Here is a 14,782-nt window from a genome sequence, read left to right as displayed (position 1 = left end):
GATAAATATGTACCAGATCTAGTGAAGCTAAGTCAATATCAAAATTTAGTCAACCAGTGATTACAAAATACATACGGCGCAATACATTCAAAACAGCTTGGGTGTAAGATTTTTTTTTCTCACAAAATTAGTACTTATTTTCGTTTACAATAATAACACTAAGCCCGTGACTTGATGACATCACCAACACTTTGCATTTACTTGTGAGGATTTCCGTGGCTTTCTCCACTCCCTCTTTCAGTCGTTGCCTCTTGTCTGATACTCAACTTTTGATGTAACCCAAATGTTTTCAATCTACAGCAAAAATAAAACAAATTTCCTTGGTGTTTTAATACTTTTGGAGGGGAGTGCACATGAAGTTGTCGCCTTAGGTCAATAGCACTTTCCAAATGACAGAGCCTCCCTCTGTGTGTTGATGTACAGTGTGCATATGTGGAGAAGGTTTACAGTAAAGGAATGAGAAAGCTATAAATAGCCTTGACTGCAGAGGTGCGCAGACCATCCAGACAGTAACATTGCTGCAAACCCAATGATCTTTTGTGACAGTAAAACGGCAGAGGAATTTGTCGTTACTGCAAGAGGCAGGTTCCTCCAGCAACATGACAGCACCCTCACGGATTAATTAGATGCAGGATGGTTTTTGAAGACCAAAAAGAAGATAGCGTTTACCTTTCGGACTAATCTCAGCGCCTGAGTCCTTTCCCCTTCATTGCTCTGCTGGATGTCGATGCACCTAAAGATACATGATACCTTTTAGCATAAACGAGCGGTAGGAGGAAAATACAAAACGGTTGGACCAATGGGTAGGGGGCATTTAATCAAATGCAGCACTTTTACCTGGCTATCAAATAATCCACTTGTAGTTTGAGGACTTTTTGCAGCACAATGGTGTCACGAATGAGGTAGCGGAGTGCCCGCAACCCAGCAGCACGCACTTCTTTAGCCTCATTCAGTAAAGCTAGTCGCAGACTAAGGGTGACAAAATACAATCAGGTCAGGCCAAACTGTAGAAAACAAAACATACATTTTTCAGATGGATATGGAAGTGAATCGATTGAGATACACAGGAAATGTTAGCACATTTCTACATAAAATAATGAATCCATCCAAAGCAGTACCGTATTTTCCGGTGTATAAGGCGCACCGGATTATAAAGTGCCCCTCCAATTTTGAATTGTGTCTTGTCAAACCTTTTCCATATACAGTATATGATGCACCTGACTGTAAGGTGCACCTTCAATGAATGACATGTTTAAAAAGGTTTCCGTATAAGTATTAGGCACACCACATTGACTGTAGCGCCTACAGTAGAGGCTAGGGTTACGTTTTATATATACCAGCAGGGAATGCACACTACATCTTTTACAGGGGTAAATTGGGTCAGTGGGTGCTGACAGTAGTTGCGAGACCTCTGGTAGCTCAATATTACTTCACCTATAAGGTGCACTGGCGTATAAGGCGCAGTGTCATTTTTTTGAAGAAAATGAAGGCTTTTGGCTACGCCATATACACCGGAAAATACGGTACTTTAGAGCACTGGACTGATGTCTTTTGGAAGCCATAATTCAGAATTTTTAACTTACAGACACAGAACTTACCAAACAATGATTTCTTCGTATGTAAACCCAAAGATTTCCTCATGGTGCCTAACACTGCATAGCAGCTGCAACAGAAATATTTTATCACAATGGGAATGCTCACAATAAAGAGTAACCTTATTTATTGACAAAACCCTTCTTTGAGGGAGAAGCATTTTTTTGCACTAAATTGCAGACACTGCTGATTGATCTTGAAAGCTCTAATTCCAAAATGCAGAGGTAACATATCTCACGAGTAGCACCGCGTATTTTAAATACACTTGGTTTAGTGGACGTATGAAACCCTGGCAGTGTGCAAGTGTCCCAATGACAAATGGGATGACTCCAGCACACCTATCATCCAAGTGACTGGATAAGAAGTTCAGGTGATAGATGAAGTTGAAATGAGTCAGTTTTAAAAACTATTAAAAAATAATATAAAGTCAATGATGTTGATGAAAATTAATCACACATATACAGTAGCACTACGGTAGCAACTGGACAATGAGATATCCAACAATATCGTCCATCGGGAGTCTCCATCATGGGGCAACACGAATTTAGCGGGAAGCTGTACAAGAGCAAGACAGGTAGTGAAATTTATCTTTGGGTCTCAACATGAACCCATAAAATAGAAGCACCTCCACACTGTACAAGAAGAAAGCTGGAGTGAAATTGAATGAGGCATCGAGAGGTGACCTAACTCTGATTTCAGAACCCAAGCAATCAGCAGGAGGGGGGAACAGACTCCAAAAGGAACATGAGGAAATTCTCCTGGGGTGATTAGGTCAACCTCATCATCCAAGAACCCTTTTAAGGAATCAGACGCAACAGAAACACTTGCAGAGATACGGAGGACGTCCTTGCCTTGTTGTAAACAGAAGATTTAAAAAGGTCGATGAGTTGTAGTTAGATTCTCACTTGACCTTCAACCCATTATGCTGCCACTGGTTGAACGATCATTCACAAGCCAATATATTTATATACATCATTCAATTACCCATCACCTTTAACGCCATGTTTCATTTCAGCTGAGCTCAGCATACACTTCTTAGCTAACGTGTGGTAGTGAAAAAAAAACACTTACACAAATTATGAAAACAGCACAGTCTAACAATATTACCTTGACAAAGTTGTTCAGATGGCCAAGTTTTCGCATGTTACTGACGCCATGAGGTTTAGCCACATTTTGAAGGATTTCCCTGAAGTTTTCTGGTGGTTCTGTAGAACAAAGAAAGGGAAATACAAAGAAGTACAATGCAAGCAATTGGAAATCGGCAAGGGAACTGTCATTGACATGTTGCAGAAGGAAGTTGGTTCAATCAATCAAACTAATTTCACACATCCAGTAAGTACGTTGTGCAGAAGGTAAAACTCGGGCCTGATAGGCGAAGTGCTTTTTATTTTCAGTTCATTTGACTCTTTCATGCCAAGTGTAATATTGATTCGTTAATTGTGAACTAATAAACGTGGTAAGAAAAATCCACAGTAAGGAAGTAAAAATGTGGGGTATTACACTACACTGCTACTGATCTTGTTCAGTCATAGCTGAGGGCACCAGTCTCAGAAAATTATTTAAACTTGCATTAATTCCTCTGAGCAAGTCTTCCTACGACTAGAAGTGCTGAACTAAAGGGCCCAATGATACAGAGTACTGATACCTGAAAATGCGATGAAAATAGACAAGTTCTGAATCAAGCACTCCAATTTTTAAAATCAAATATCATTCAAAACAATTTTTTCTTGAACACCTCATGCTTCAATACGATGTATCACTCTTTAGAATACCAATGTGCCATTCAACCCTAACAAATCTTACAAAAGTAGATCAACAAACATCACTCCAGCTTGTTCACTCATTCGTGATTAGGAATAAAAATATAACTTGTCTTTAGACACATTATAAAACCATCAGAACTCCAAGTGATTTTTAAACTGTACATTTGAAACTGCATGTCTGATTTTGACCATCCACAAATAAAAGTGTCTCAATAAAGTCAAAGAAACTCACGCAATAATCTTAGGTTCAAATAAAACATTAAATGACATCCAAGAGATGAAGAACAGTACACACAGTCAATATGTTTTGTTTCTGATCAATGAATACAATGATAGCAATAATGCTACAGAAAACTTTTATCACTCACTAAAATACAGCAAGTGCAAACCACATATTGATATGAATAAGAAAAAGAACCAAGCCACGTCAATTTTAATGCTACACACGAAAAAGCAAAAAAACTTCAACTGTCATGCAAATGATAAAACCATGCTTGCTAATTTGTAGAATATTTTGACATTCAATTCATCATATTCCAACAATGTCGATTAGCCCTTTTACAGCAGGCACACAGTACAGTTCATTTCATCCAGCAAGTATGTAATAACTCGTACCCAGATTACAACCATGCTGTCAACATTATGTTCGAAATAAGTACATTATATGCCAAACGGTCAGGGGAGGCGCGTGAGGCCATGCCTCACCTGTCATCATGGAAATATCAAATAAAAAAATACATTAAACCGTTATATTTATTTAGTGATTTGTACTTTACAGTTCTTCTCCATTTAATTCACTATTTTTGGATGTTTTTTCAAAATCGCTGAATTTTCACATTTACCGTTCAAATACTAAGTAGAGACTAGCGGTGAGGCAGCAGCCGGCTGAGCCTCACCATGGATTGCGCAATGACTAAGCTAACTGTGCTGGCTTGCTCGGCAGTGAGCCCGCATTGCTGTCCCTCTGCGTATCGCTATTAAGTGTTCAAACACTTTTAGAATATGAACTAAATATACAGTTTAGCTGGTGTATATAATGTACAGTCACTGTACATTATAAACACGGTACTACGGTGTTTATTTTATTTTTATCAAAACTGTGTGCATAGGTGAGGCACACAGTTCGCCTGCCTCATGACAGGGGGCGCTGGTGATTCCAGAGATTGTTGTTGCGACTCCCCGGCCGCAGAATAATAAAATTAGTGACAGCAAGCTACAGTAAACAAGTTAAGTGCAACCATCCAGTCATTTTTTCGGGTTGCTTGGCCTTATTTTCAGAATGGAGGATTACATATCTAAATTGAAAGAATTTACTAAACTGGACTTTCAGAAGCAGGAGATAATAATTAAAGGATGACCAACACCGGACTGGATAGCTCACAAATGGTGAGGGATGGATGTAAATCTCCTGGACAGCTCAGCTTTTTGGCCCCGAAGGATCTCATTCAAACTATTCCTGAGGCGACAAAGTTGCTCCAGCTCGTGCTCACTGTTCCAGCTACTACAGCATCAGTGGAGCGGTCATTCTCAGCACTGAAGACTGAAAACATACAGTCGGAACAGGACTGATCAAGGACGACTTTCTTCACTGGCAGTGATCTCCATTGAGACAGAGAGACTTTTAAAACTGAAGATAGATAGGAAAGGCTTCTACAAAGAAGTTATTTATGCCTTTCTTTAGAAGGAGCGGCGCATGGACTTCATTTATAAGTAAAGGTAACACGATAAAGTTTTTTTATTCTGTTTTTTCTATGCTAGTTTGTATATATAAAGAATGCTGACATGCCATTTTAAACAAAACACGTTAACTGTTGCCAATTGAAGGAAATAAGTACATACATTTATTTAGCCACATTAAATATCGCTCATGACAGAATATTAAAATAGTAAGTTTACATTTTAACCTAACACAATCAAATGGTGAATAAGCTACTCTGTAGAGTTCATGTTTGTAAATCTGACTGTGATGACGTCAATTCCTCACCAGCCATGAACCTCACCGCACGTCACTGATGCCAAAGTATAGTATTTCTCAATGCCAGTGCATGGTTCACGATTTCAACATTAGAACAGAAATGATCTAATATAAGACGAGGCTTGGAATGTTATTATTTGGAACCGAAACGGTAAAATGTGTATATTGATATTGAGATCAACCGGCAATGATGGCAGTCAAACTTCACAGCCAGTGCAGCACCAGTTCATCCCTGCACACCATCATGTGTTGCCTAAATGCAACGCATCTGTCCTCGGACACCCGATTTCACATGGTTTGAAGGAATGTGTGGCAGCTGGCAGGCAACCATCGTGGGTGTTTAGCCTAAAAACAGGCTATCCTACCAACTCGCCAATCAAAACAGTGTCGTCATGGGTGGTTAGCTGTGTCAGCTAGCTACCGCTAACACAGCTAGTTAGTTAGCTCGCGAACGTCTTTTATTAAGATGTGGCTTGAAACGTTATTACTCTAAACAGAAATGAAAGTAAACCATGAGGCGTTGGCAAGCAAATGGCAAGTACCAGGGACAGACTTGTATTTTTTGTGGCTTGTGTTTAGAAATAAATATACCCATCCATATTGAACAATAATCGCTTTGAGTGTGATGTGAACAAGCCTTTGCTTACCTCTGGTCAGATCCAGCGGTACGTTCTCTTCCCCGCTGTCATTCCGACCTGTCAAAAACATACACAGTAGACATTGAGGCTAAATACGCCCGGGTCATCAGCTGCCTCAGAAAATATACATATGTGGTATGACAGAAATAAATGCAACATTGGGTCAGGTTGTTCATGCTTACCTCGCATCCGAAGACTCCGGATCGGACGGCCGCGGAAGCTGGCCGCCATGTTTCCAGGAACATCCACAACACCGGAAACCTCGTTGTTTCTCGCGAGAGAACAAACAACAGGGTTGCTGTCACAACAGATCATCTCACAGATTTGAGATCAGATGCATCAGTGTAACCTAATCGAAGCAGTAAAATATAATCTGACCTAGTGCCAGTTTAATGTGAACGGAAACAAATACAGCCAAGAAAGAACGCTTCGTTACACTAATTTGACTGAGCAGTAAAAAGAAAGACTTGGAGCAGTGGTCCTGAAAAAAAAAAACACTATAACGACAGTGTTTTTATTTATTTATTCATTCATTCATTTATTTACTTGAGGCAGCCTCACATTGTGCTGTATGGGATTTGAACTGAGTATTCTCCAACACACTTAAAGGACAACCGACGTCACTTTTTTGTTTCCTGACATCAGAAAAACGCTTTATAGCATCTAAAATAACCAAAACACTCAGTATGATATTTTTATTCAAATGCAAAACACCAATAAAAATGACTTAAAGTGTCCAAAATCTGCAAAAAATTGAGCTGCGAATTGGGCATTTTCAGAAATTCCCGCCCCCAGTTCGTGACGTCACGCCAAGACGTCTTGCATTGCTGGATAATCAAAACAATTGCTTCAGATTCGGAGAATATGCTTTCTTGTTACACATCCAGTTATGAATATGATTCAAATAGTTCTGAAGAGGAAGGCATACATGTTTGCAATCGATTAAATAATTTATTCCGTGCCATTATGAGGCAACATTGGGGGTAAATGTCTCACCCAAAAAGAGGCAGAAGAAAATGGAGACCTCTTGTAGACATGACAGTGTATTGCGTTTCCACAAGCTGATAAATTCCTTATGTGGAGTTTGGACGCCCTCTTCTGGCGCAACACGAGGTTTTCAGACCAAACAAGCATTGACGTGATTGAAGGACTGCTACAAGATGTCCTTTTTTTCCATTCAGTGACGTCATGTACGGACTCGTCACCAACCAAAAACAAGACTTCCGGAATATTCAGCACGAGTCTTAAAACGGAAAATATAGCTATATGCGGTGGAATCTTTGTAAAATACGCTCAGTAGTAGTCATTTGAAGCCATTTTACAAATTATGTACACAACTTGTCCGGAGACGTCGGTTGTCCTTTAATATTCAATTGAACCTGTCTCATGGAAGAAAATTTAGGAATGGATGCTGTATAGATCGCTGCTCGATACTAAAACACATAAGTCTAGTGTGAGGGGTAAATCAACACATGCCATTAAACATATATTGTATTAGTGTTTATTTGAGGCTCGCACGTTAACACACACACGAAAACACGCACGCCCCCCCCCCCCCCCCTCTCTTTTCTCAGCAATCCAAATGTGCAATCCCACTTCAGGTTTGGCTGGCTGTTGTTATGAGTGCATCAATAGATTGTATGGCTTTGGATGTCTTCTTTAGGGCTTCTGCAATGCTGCCTTCACTCACTGTCTGAGCCATGCCGGTCAAACCATTTTTTGCGCATCCTTTCTCTCCCGGTTCCTTGTTACTGTCTTCTAAAGTAGCTGTGCACACAATGTTAAAGAACACAATTTACCTCATATTAAATTTGAACCCATGTAGCTGAGATTACATCACTGGTAGTGATATTTCTGTACGTCATCAATATTGATATTTATTGAAGGATACATAAGAATCGCTGAATCTTTGCAAGCTCTGCAGCAACCAGATCTGACCTGAGATTTGTTTAAAGAAGCATCAACAAATGTTCAGATATTCGGGAAATAAAAAAACTTACCAACTTTCCACTGTATCACTATTATTTTCACGTTGTCCCAGAGGTGAAGGACTGGATAGGTTTCCATCAACCGTTGTTGGTTTGAAGAATATGTTTTGCTGTAAGCAAAAACAATGTGTTCAGGCTATGTATATAACTATAAATATCCATGTAAAGTTCAATGTAGACTTCAAGACAGCGCTGTAAGAGTGGCTGCCTTTCCAGCAGCTCCTCCCTCCATCCATCCATCCATCCTTCTTCTGCCGCTTATCTGAGGTCGGGTCGCGGGTTGCAGCAGCTTCAGTAGGGAAGCCCAGACTTCCCTCTCCCCAGCCACTTCTTCTAGCTCGTCCTGGCGGATCCCGAGACGTTCCCAGGCCAGCTGGGAGACATAGTCTCTCCAGCGTGTCCTGGGTCGTCCCCGGGGTCTCCTGCCAGTAGGCATGCTCGGAACACCTCACCAGGGAGGCGTCTTGGGGGCATCCTAATCAGATGCCTGAGCCACCTCATCTGGCCCTTCTTGATGTGGAGGAGAAGCGGCTCGACTTTGAGCCCCTCCCGGATGACCGAGTTTCTCACCTTATCTCTAAGGGAGAGACCGGACACCCTACGGAGAAAGCTCATTTCGGCCGCTTGCATCCAGGATCTCGTTCTTTCGGACACAACCCATAGCTTGTGACCACATGAGGGTTGGGACGTAGATCGACCGGTAGATTGAGAGCTTTGCCTTTTGGCTCAGCTGATTCTTCACCACGACAGATCGGTACAAAGTCAGCATCACAGCAGACGCCGCACCGATCCGCCTGTCGACCTCTCGCTCCCTTACACCCTCATTTGTGAACAAGACACCCAGATACTTAAACTCCTCCACTTGAGGCAAAATCTCCACCCTTTTCCGACAGAACCATTGTCTCAGATTTGAAGGTGCTGATTCTCATCCCAGCCGCTTTACATTCGGCTGCGAAACGCTCAAGAGAGAGTTGGAGAGTTCCACTTGAAGGCCCCAACAGTACCACATCATCTGAAAATACGCAGAGATGCTATACTGAGGCCACCAAAACGGAAACCTTCAACGCTAGAAATTCTGTCCATAAAGGTTATGAACAGAATCGGTGACGAAGGGCAGCCTTGGCGGAGCCCAACCCTCACTGGAAACGATTCTGACTTATTGCCAGCAATGCGAACCAGACTCTGACATCGGTCGCCCTTGAGAAGGGGGACCCACATTTCCTCTTCGGGCTGAGCCCAACCGGGGCCCATCGAGCCCCATCTCCAGGCCTGGCTCAAGAGAGGGGCCCCGTGACCCGCGTCCGGGCAAGGGAAAACCAAATCCATTTGTGTTTTTCTTCATATGGGGTCTTCTGAGTCGTACTTTGTCTGGTCCCTCACCCAGGACCTGTTTGCCATGGGTGACCCTACCAGGGGCATTAAGCCCCAGACAACCTAGCTCCTAGAATCATTGGGACACACAAACCCCTCCACCACGGTAAGGTGACGACTCATGGAGAGGTCCAGCAGCTCCTGTTGTTTTTCTACTTTCATTCCTTTCATAACTTTATTGCTGTGAAATGTAAATTTCTCAACTGCGAGACTAATAAAGGCAAATCGAATCCAATCCAATCCAAAAGTCAATCTTCACCTGTAGAAAGCAGCTGGGCGTGGCAGGGATCCTCAGTTTTTTCACCTGATTGTACCTGGTAAGAAGTCTACAAAAACAGTAATGGTGAAATGGATGAGATTCTGAGTTGACAAAAGTGAACAGGTTCACTAGAAGGTTGCATCTTACCTGCTTGCACGACTCAAAACAGAGCAAACGGAGTACAATTGTCCAGGCATGTCAGGTGGAAGGCCATTCATATGATATGTTATCTCTTTGACCTGTAGTGATGAATTAGACTTAGAGCAGCGGAGGCAGAGATTCCATGCAAGTGAATAAAGGAAACATAAGATGGATAAAAAGGTGAAAGGCCTACTTTTAGCTGCAGTGATTGGCACTCAGACTTATAATGAATAAAATACATGCTGAGGACTCCATTAGATCGGATGACAGACCCATCCCCTGGGGAAACTTCAATGAGTGGGACATCTCGGTCCAATATCCTACAAAAGAGACATTTAAGCAGTTGTCATAACTGACACAATGGTTTTGAAGTTGATAGTGTTTTTATACACATCCATAAACATCCTGTGTTATTTCATGTTTAGTTTAGTCTATATGGATGTATGTAGCTTATTAGATAACTTGTTGCGCCAGTAGGGTGCAACAAGTACTAATCATTTTCAGTCTAATGTTTTCCCAAACCCCTCCACGTTGCTGATAGGCCTGGTCGAGATGATGTCATCACTGCTGTATGATAAAACTAGGTGAAAGGGGCAGCCCTTTCTCTCTTGGCTTCCCCGCTCCGACCAGACATGTCCTCCTATTGTTTACAAGAATAAAGTAGTCTTTTCTGTTCATCATTTTTGTCCCCGCTGATCTTTCATTGTAAAACTCAGTTGAACCCCTAACAAAGTTCTCAAATAAACTTTAAATCCAAATGTTGAGTAGCTATTTACATACCAATAATACATACATTGCCTCAGAATGAAGAACGTGAATGTCATTCATAGCAATGATAAGGCTTGAAAAATATCACTGAGATAGAACAGTTGTGCACTTCCAGATGGGACAAAATAGTATTCATGAACAAATGCGTGCGGGTCTAATTTATATGGCACAACAGAGAATATACAGTATTTTTTTTCTTATTAATGTACTCCACTTCAAAGACCTTGATAAAATATTACATCTAAATACAAGGGCCAAGAATGCCACTTTTCCAGGATTGGAACAGAGTCACATGAACTCAAGAGTCCAGTTAATGTCTACTAATGAGGATGATCTCCACACCTGTATGTCACCCCTTGGTGCCACATCACTTTCACCATTTCTGTTGGAGAGTCTTGATCAAGTTGTTTGTTTGGGACCGGGTCTTGAAATTTCCAGCTTAAAACCCCCACACCCCAACAACCAAAAATAAAAAATAATGAAAAACAAGAATAGAAAACTGTGGTAAATCTGCAAAAAAATAACATTTTCAATGAACCTGTGAAAGTGGGGACATGAGCAGTTGAGAGGCAGGGCTTGGGGGAGGAGAAACACTCTCTCTTCATTCATTAAGTCTGATGAATTCAGAGTTTGGTCAGCCTTTGAATGTCTGGTTTGCCCTTCTCTATCACTGTCAGGGTTGGAGAGACGAGCTCTCCAGTGATGCAGAGCTAAGGAAAGAGGATAGCGCCAATGTGGTGCAACTGCATGACAGGAGTGATGCTGAAGGAGTGTGACTGACTGGTATTTTTCCTCTGGCTGAAAAGACAAACAAAGTAAAACACCATACATGTCAATGTTGCATTGGATATCCCCCCCCCCCAAGAAAAAAATCCAAAAGTCAAAGAAAATCCAAAGTCAAACACAATCCATTCTCATAGGCTGATTGACTTTGAAGCAGGGGAGCCATAAATGGGCGAAAAGTCAGGACAATCTGGACAACCTGTGTCTGGTGCACAAGAGCCCAAGGAAATACTGTAGCATTTTCAATATGCCACATTGAAGTAATTGGGTTCATGTGGTATTTTGTCATGTATCATTTAGTTTTAAAACAAAACTAAGGTTTTATTTTTGCAGGGGAAAAATCTTTTGAAGCATTTCATTTCAAATTTCCTTTTGTGCATGCTCTGGTCTATTGCCGGGCTTCGCTTATCGAACAAGCAAATACGATTTGCTCATATCGTTACAGTTTGGTCAGCTCGCGGCTTGCCTGCGGACCACCCAGTAGGCTGCCACAGAGAAGTATGCCAATCTCTTTTTTCCGTTAATGGGTGCTAAAACTTCTTGTTGAATTTGAAACTTGTCACTGATCCACTGTGAAAGGACAGTTTGATTCTCTCCTCTTTCACCTCAAACTGTTTAAACAACAAAGCGAGAAAAGTGGCCTGAATTGCACGACTGTCCATGTTTTGTGTTTATTGTTTTACTTTATGTTAACAATTTTGTTAAGCGCTTTGTTACAGGTTCAGCTGTTGTTAAAGCAATCTATAAATCAATATGTATTGTATTGTAAACTTAATAAGTCTTACCTTGGCTTCATGAATGACCTTGTCAGAACATGACTTTTTTCCTTCTTTCTGATGACCCTCTTGAACTTCATCACTGTTGGTCTGCACCTTCAAATTGGTCAAGCTACTTACATGTTGCTGTTGGACGTCTGGGATCCTTTCAAGATCTTGGTTCAAATTTTGCGCTTGCTGATGGAGAGGTTGGCTGAATGTGCATGCATACTTCACAAAGAACTCTTCACCAGAAGGGGCCAGTGTCAGAAGAGTGCGTTTGTCTTCTGATTTGATGATGGTCTCCCCTCCAGGTAAAAACTCAGCATCACAAGAGGACCATGCTGGCCACTGCACTTCCAGGTTAATGCTTAAAAATGGCTGTGGGGGACGAAGGTTTTGGACTGTATGTAGAAGGTATGTATGACAAGACATAGACGATAATGGTACCTGTTTATGACTCGGGGTAGTGAGTTCCTCTGGCAGATATGGTCGACTGGCATACTTATTTCTGAATGCCAGTGCAGCGATGATCAATTCCTGAGTGGAGAAGAATTAATCAGCTGTGACGACTTATACACTACGTTACTGAATATATCATAGTTAAAGTTTGAAAATAAGAATACTATTTTTAACTGTACTTTATAAGCGCTGGTGGTGAACCGGGTCCTCTGTCGAACTCTCACGGGAGTTTGAAGTGGATGTTCAGCAGGGCCTGAGCCTTTTGACAGCATGAACTCGCTGCCACACGGCGAAAGTAGTAACTGTGCCCCGTTTGCATAGCGAATATCGATAGAGTCGTCCGCATACATTAACATCGAATTCAGAAGGGTAGCGCTGGCTTCCATCGTTAACTCGACTGACGTCTCAACCAAAACAAATGTTCAACGTCAACTTCACCTGGGTTGAGCCCAAGCGCGGGCACAAACTCAAAACAGAAACAGCGTGTGACGTCATCAGCAATGGACGTCCACACTGTTACAACATTGGCAATAACTTAAAAAGATCGTACACGTCGTATTTGTTACATGTTGCACACATTTAGTGTTCATAAATATATCAGTAATTAGTCTCTTTAAGATCCTTTATTCTGAGTTTGACAGAAGGTCCACGTTTCAAGTCAGTTTACTTTAATTACAACGAAGATTCCTTTAGATTTATGAGGAACAGATTCATGTTTGTTCACGTGGTCGGTAACTACTTTTAGTCAGTGCAGTTTTGTTTAAAAATGGTGTATCGATTGATCAATAAACGAGAATGATGCGTTTAAACATTCTGACTAATCATTAATTAAAAACTGAATAACACGTGTTTTAATGACATTTTATTTAGATTTACCTGCCACTAAATGTATATTATTGACATTAGAAAAAGTATTCAAATTCAGTCAATGTTTGAAAAAGTAATCAAAGTCTCTATGTAGGATACAATTTCCATTTTCAACAAATTTGAAATCCAAAATGAGTGATTTCCAACTTTCAGAGTGTAAATGGTTTGTTTGGTGGTATGGGAGCTACACCCACATATCTTGATCTGCATGGTAATGCATTCACACGTAAAAACAAACAAACAACGTTCTACTACTATGCTACATTATCGATTCAAAACAATGAAAGTTCTATTTTCTATCATTGGATCCAAAACAGCGAGATGTAAGTGTTGGATCTTGATTCGAGTGAGTTTGTGGCGTCACCGGTGCGCACCGCAGCTTTGATGTCTTTCAAGCCCTTGATCTCCTTGACGTGCGTCTCACCCTGACGCATATCACACGCTTGAAAATGGTATAAAAGGAGCTGTTGCGGGACAGAGAGAATCAGGCGCATCTCGGACTCAGACCCGGACAGACACACTGCTCACAGAGACCTGCTCAGCATCGCACGGAGTTTCACAGAATTGCTCGACTCCACGCCACGATCAGGCTCTGCGTGACCCCTGCCTGGGAGATCTGACAACGAACCGACTTACAAATAAAGAGAAAGATCAAACTCTTTAAGTTTACTCGAATTGCGAAAGCTTTTAATTTCATGTATTTAAATTCACGTCCAGTGAATTATGGCATTTAAACAAAAAGGAAGTGTATTGATCCTGTTATATATCTGATTAAACGAAACGGGTTACACACTGCGAGACATTCAGGAGACGATTGGAGGCTGAATGACTCAAATACACGAGTCTTGGAAAAACAAGGAAGCAATTCTTGCTTAATCCGATTCTGATCATTTCCATGTTCAGTTAATTGCTTGCGACTCGACAGGACAGTCGAGTAAAATGCACGTTTACCGAAATGGTTTGACTGTTGTCTTAAAAACTTTATGGAAACTGGAACGCTAATAAGTGAGGGGGGAGTTCGTTCGACTACATCAGGTGAGGAATGCTGTCGTGTGCAGCGCGAGGCGACGTTAATACTGCGGTCAAACCAGCCTCCACTCGCAAAATCGAAGTCAAGTGAGCAGCCACTTCGGTTGACCACACTGTGCATTACGGTAGGCTGCAGTGAGCGAGCGACGAGCGAGCGGCGTGGGCCACCTTCAAAATAAAAGCGACGCAACGAATTCATGCTCTGCAGTGGTTTGGATTAAATCAGGGGTGGGCAAACTTTTTGACTTGCGGGCCGCATTGGGTTCTAAAATTTGACAGAGGGGCCGGGCCAGGAGCATTTGGAGGGAGTGTTTGGGCCGCAAATACTGAACCTAAAGCATTAAAGGACAACCGACGCCTCCGGACAAGTTATGTCCATAATTTGTAAAA

General features: G+C 41.6%; 2 protein-coding genes across 6 annotated transcripts in view; both read right to left on the bottom strand.

Moving 5' to 3' along the window:
* The window catches only part of LOC148899421 (rapamycin-insensitive companion of mTOR-like), a 32,304-nt gene extending 26,086 nt beyond the window's left edge, over positions 1–6,218 (bottom strand). For 3 of the 4 annotated variants that reach the window (XM_088994655.1, XM_088994656.1, XM_088994657.1), the window contains exons 1-6: positions 6,152–6,218; positions 5,979–6,026; positions 2,701–2,798; positions 1,599–1,663; positions 838–969; positions 670–733 (exon numbers count right to left, since the gene is read on the bottom strand). In XM_088994655.1, coding sequence (XP_088850781.1) covers positions 670–733; positions 838–969; positions 1,599–1,663; positions 2,701–2,798; positions 5,979–6,026; positions 6,152–6,200 — 456 coding nt within the window. In that variant the 5' untranslated portion in view covers positions 6,201–6,218. Of the gene's footprint in view, positions 1–669; positions 734–837; positions 970–1,598; positions 1,664–2,700; positions 2,799–4,737; positions 4,897–5,978; positions 6,027–6,151 lie in introns of all 4 variants that reach the window. The other variant, XM_088994658.1, reaches the window with a different exon arrangement.
* A 277-nt stretch (positions 6,219–6,495) lies between these two features.
* lg04h5orf34 (linkage group 04 C5orf34 homolog) lies at positions 6,496–12,988 on the bottom strand. 2 transcript variants are annotated; one of them, XM_088994653.1, is made up of 11 exons: positions 12,676–12,988; positions 12,485–12,574; positions 12,065–12,415; positions 11,035–11,294; positions 10,839–10,934; positions 9,922–10,048; positions 9,735–9,826; positions 9,588–9,654; positions 7,970–8,067; positions 7,861–7,907; positions 6,496–7,736 (listed from the first exon to the last, which is right to left on the bottom strand). In XM_088994653.1, the coding sequence occupies exons 1-11, from the start codon at positions 12,880–12,882 to the stop codon at positions 7,567–7,569; spliced, it is 1,605 nt and encodes a 534-aa protein (XP_088850779.1). In that variant the 5' UTR covers positions 12,883–12,988; the 3' UTR covers positions 6,496–7,566. The 2 variants fall into 2 exon arrangements, with proteins under 2 accessions (XP_088850779.1, XP_088850780.1); XM_088994654.1 differs by lacking the exon at positions 7,861–7,907 and having other exon boundaries at positions 7,571–7,736.
* Between the last annotated feature and the right edge of the window lie 1,794 nt (positions 12,989–14,782).

The sequence above is a fragment of the Hippocampus bargibanti genome, linkage group LG04 (genome assembly GCF_051943395.1).
Source record: "Hippocampus bargibanti isolate YZ-2025 linkage group LG04, ASM5194339v1, whole genome shotgun sequence".
NCBI lineage: Eukaryota > Metazoa > Chordata > Actinopteri > Syngnathiformes > Syngnathidae > Hippocampus > Hippocampus bargibanti.
Note: the sequence above shows the minus strand (reverse complement) of the source record. Positions and strands in the feature narration are given on the sequence as shown.

Coding starts and splice junctions, on each gene's coding strand:
- lg04h5orf34 (XM_088994653.1), bottom strand. CDS start 12,882: ATGGAAGCCAGCGCTACCCTTCTGAATTCGATGTTAATGTATGCGGAC. Junction 12,575..12,675: donor TCACCACCAGCGCTTATAAA/GTACAGTTAAAA, acceptor TTCTCCACTCAG/GAATTGATCATCGCTGCACT. Junction 12,416..12,484: donor CTACCCCGAGTCATAAACAG/GTACCATTATCG, acceptor CGTCCCCCACAG/CCATTTTTAAGCATTAACCT.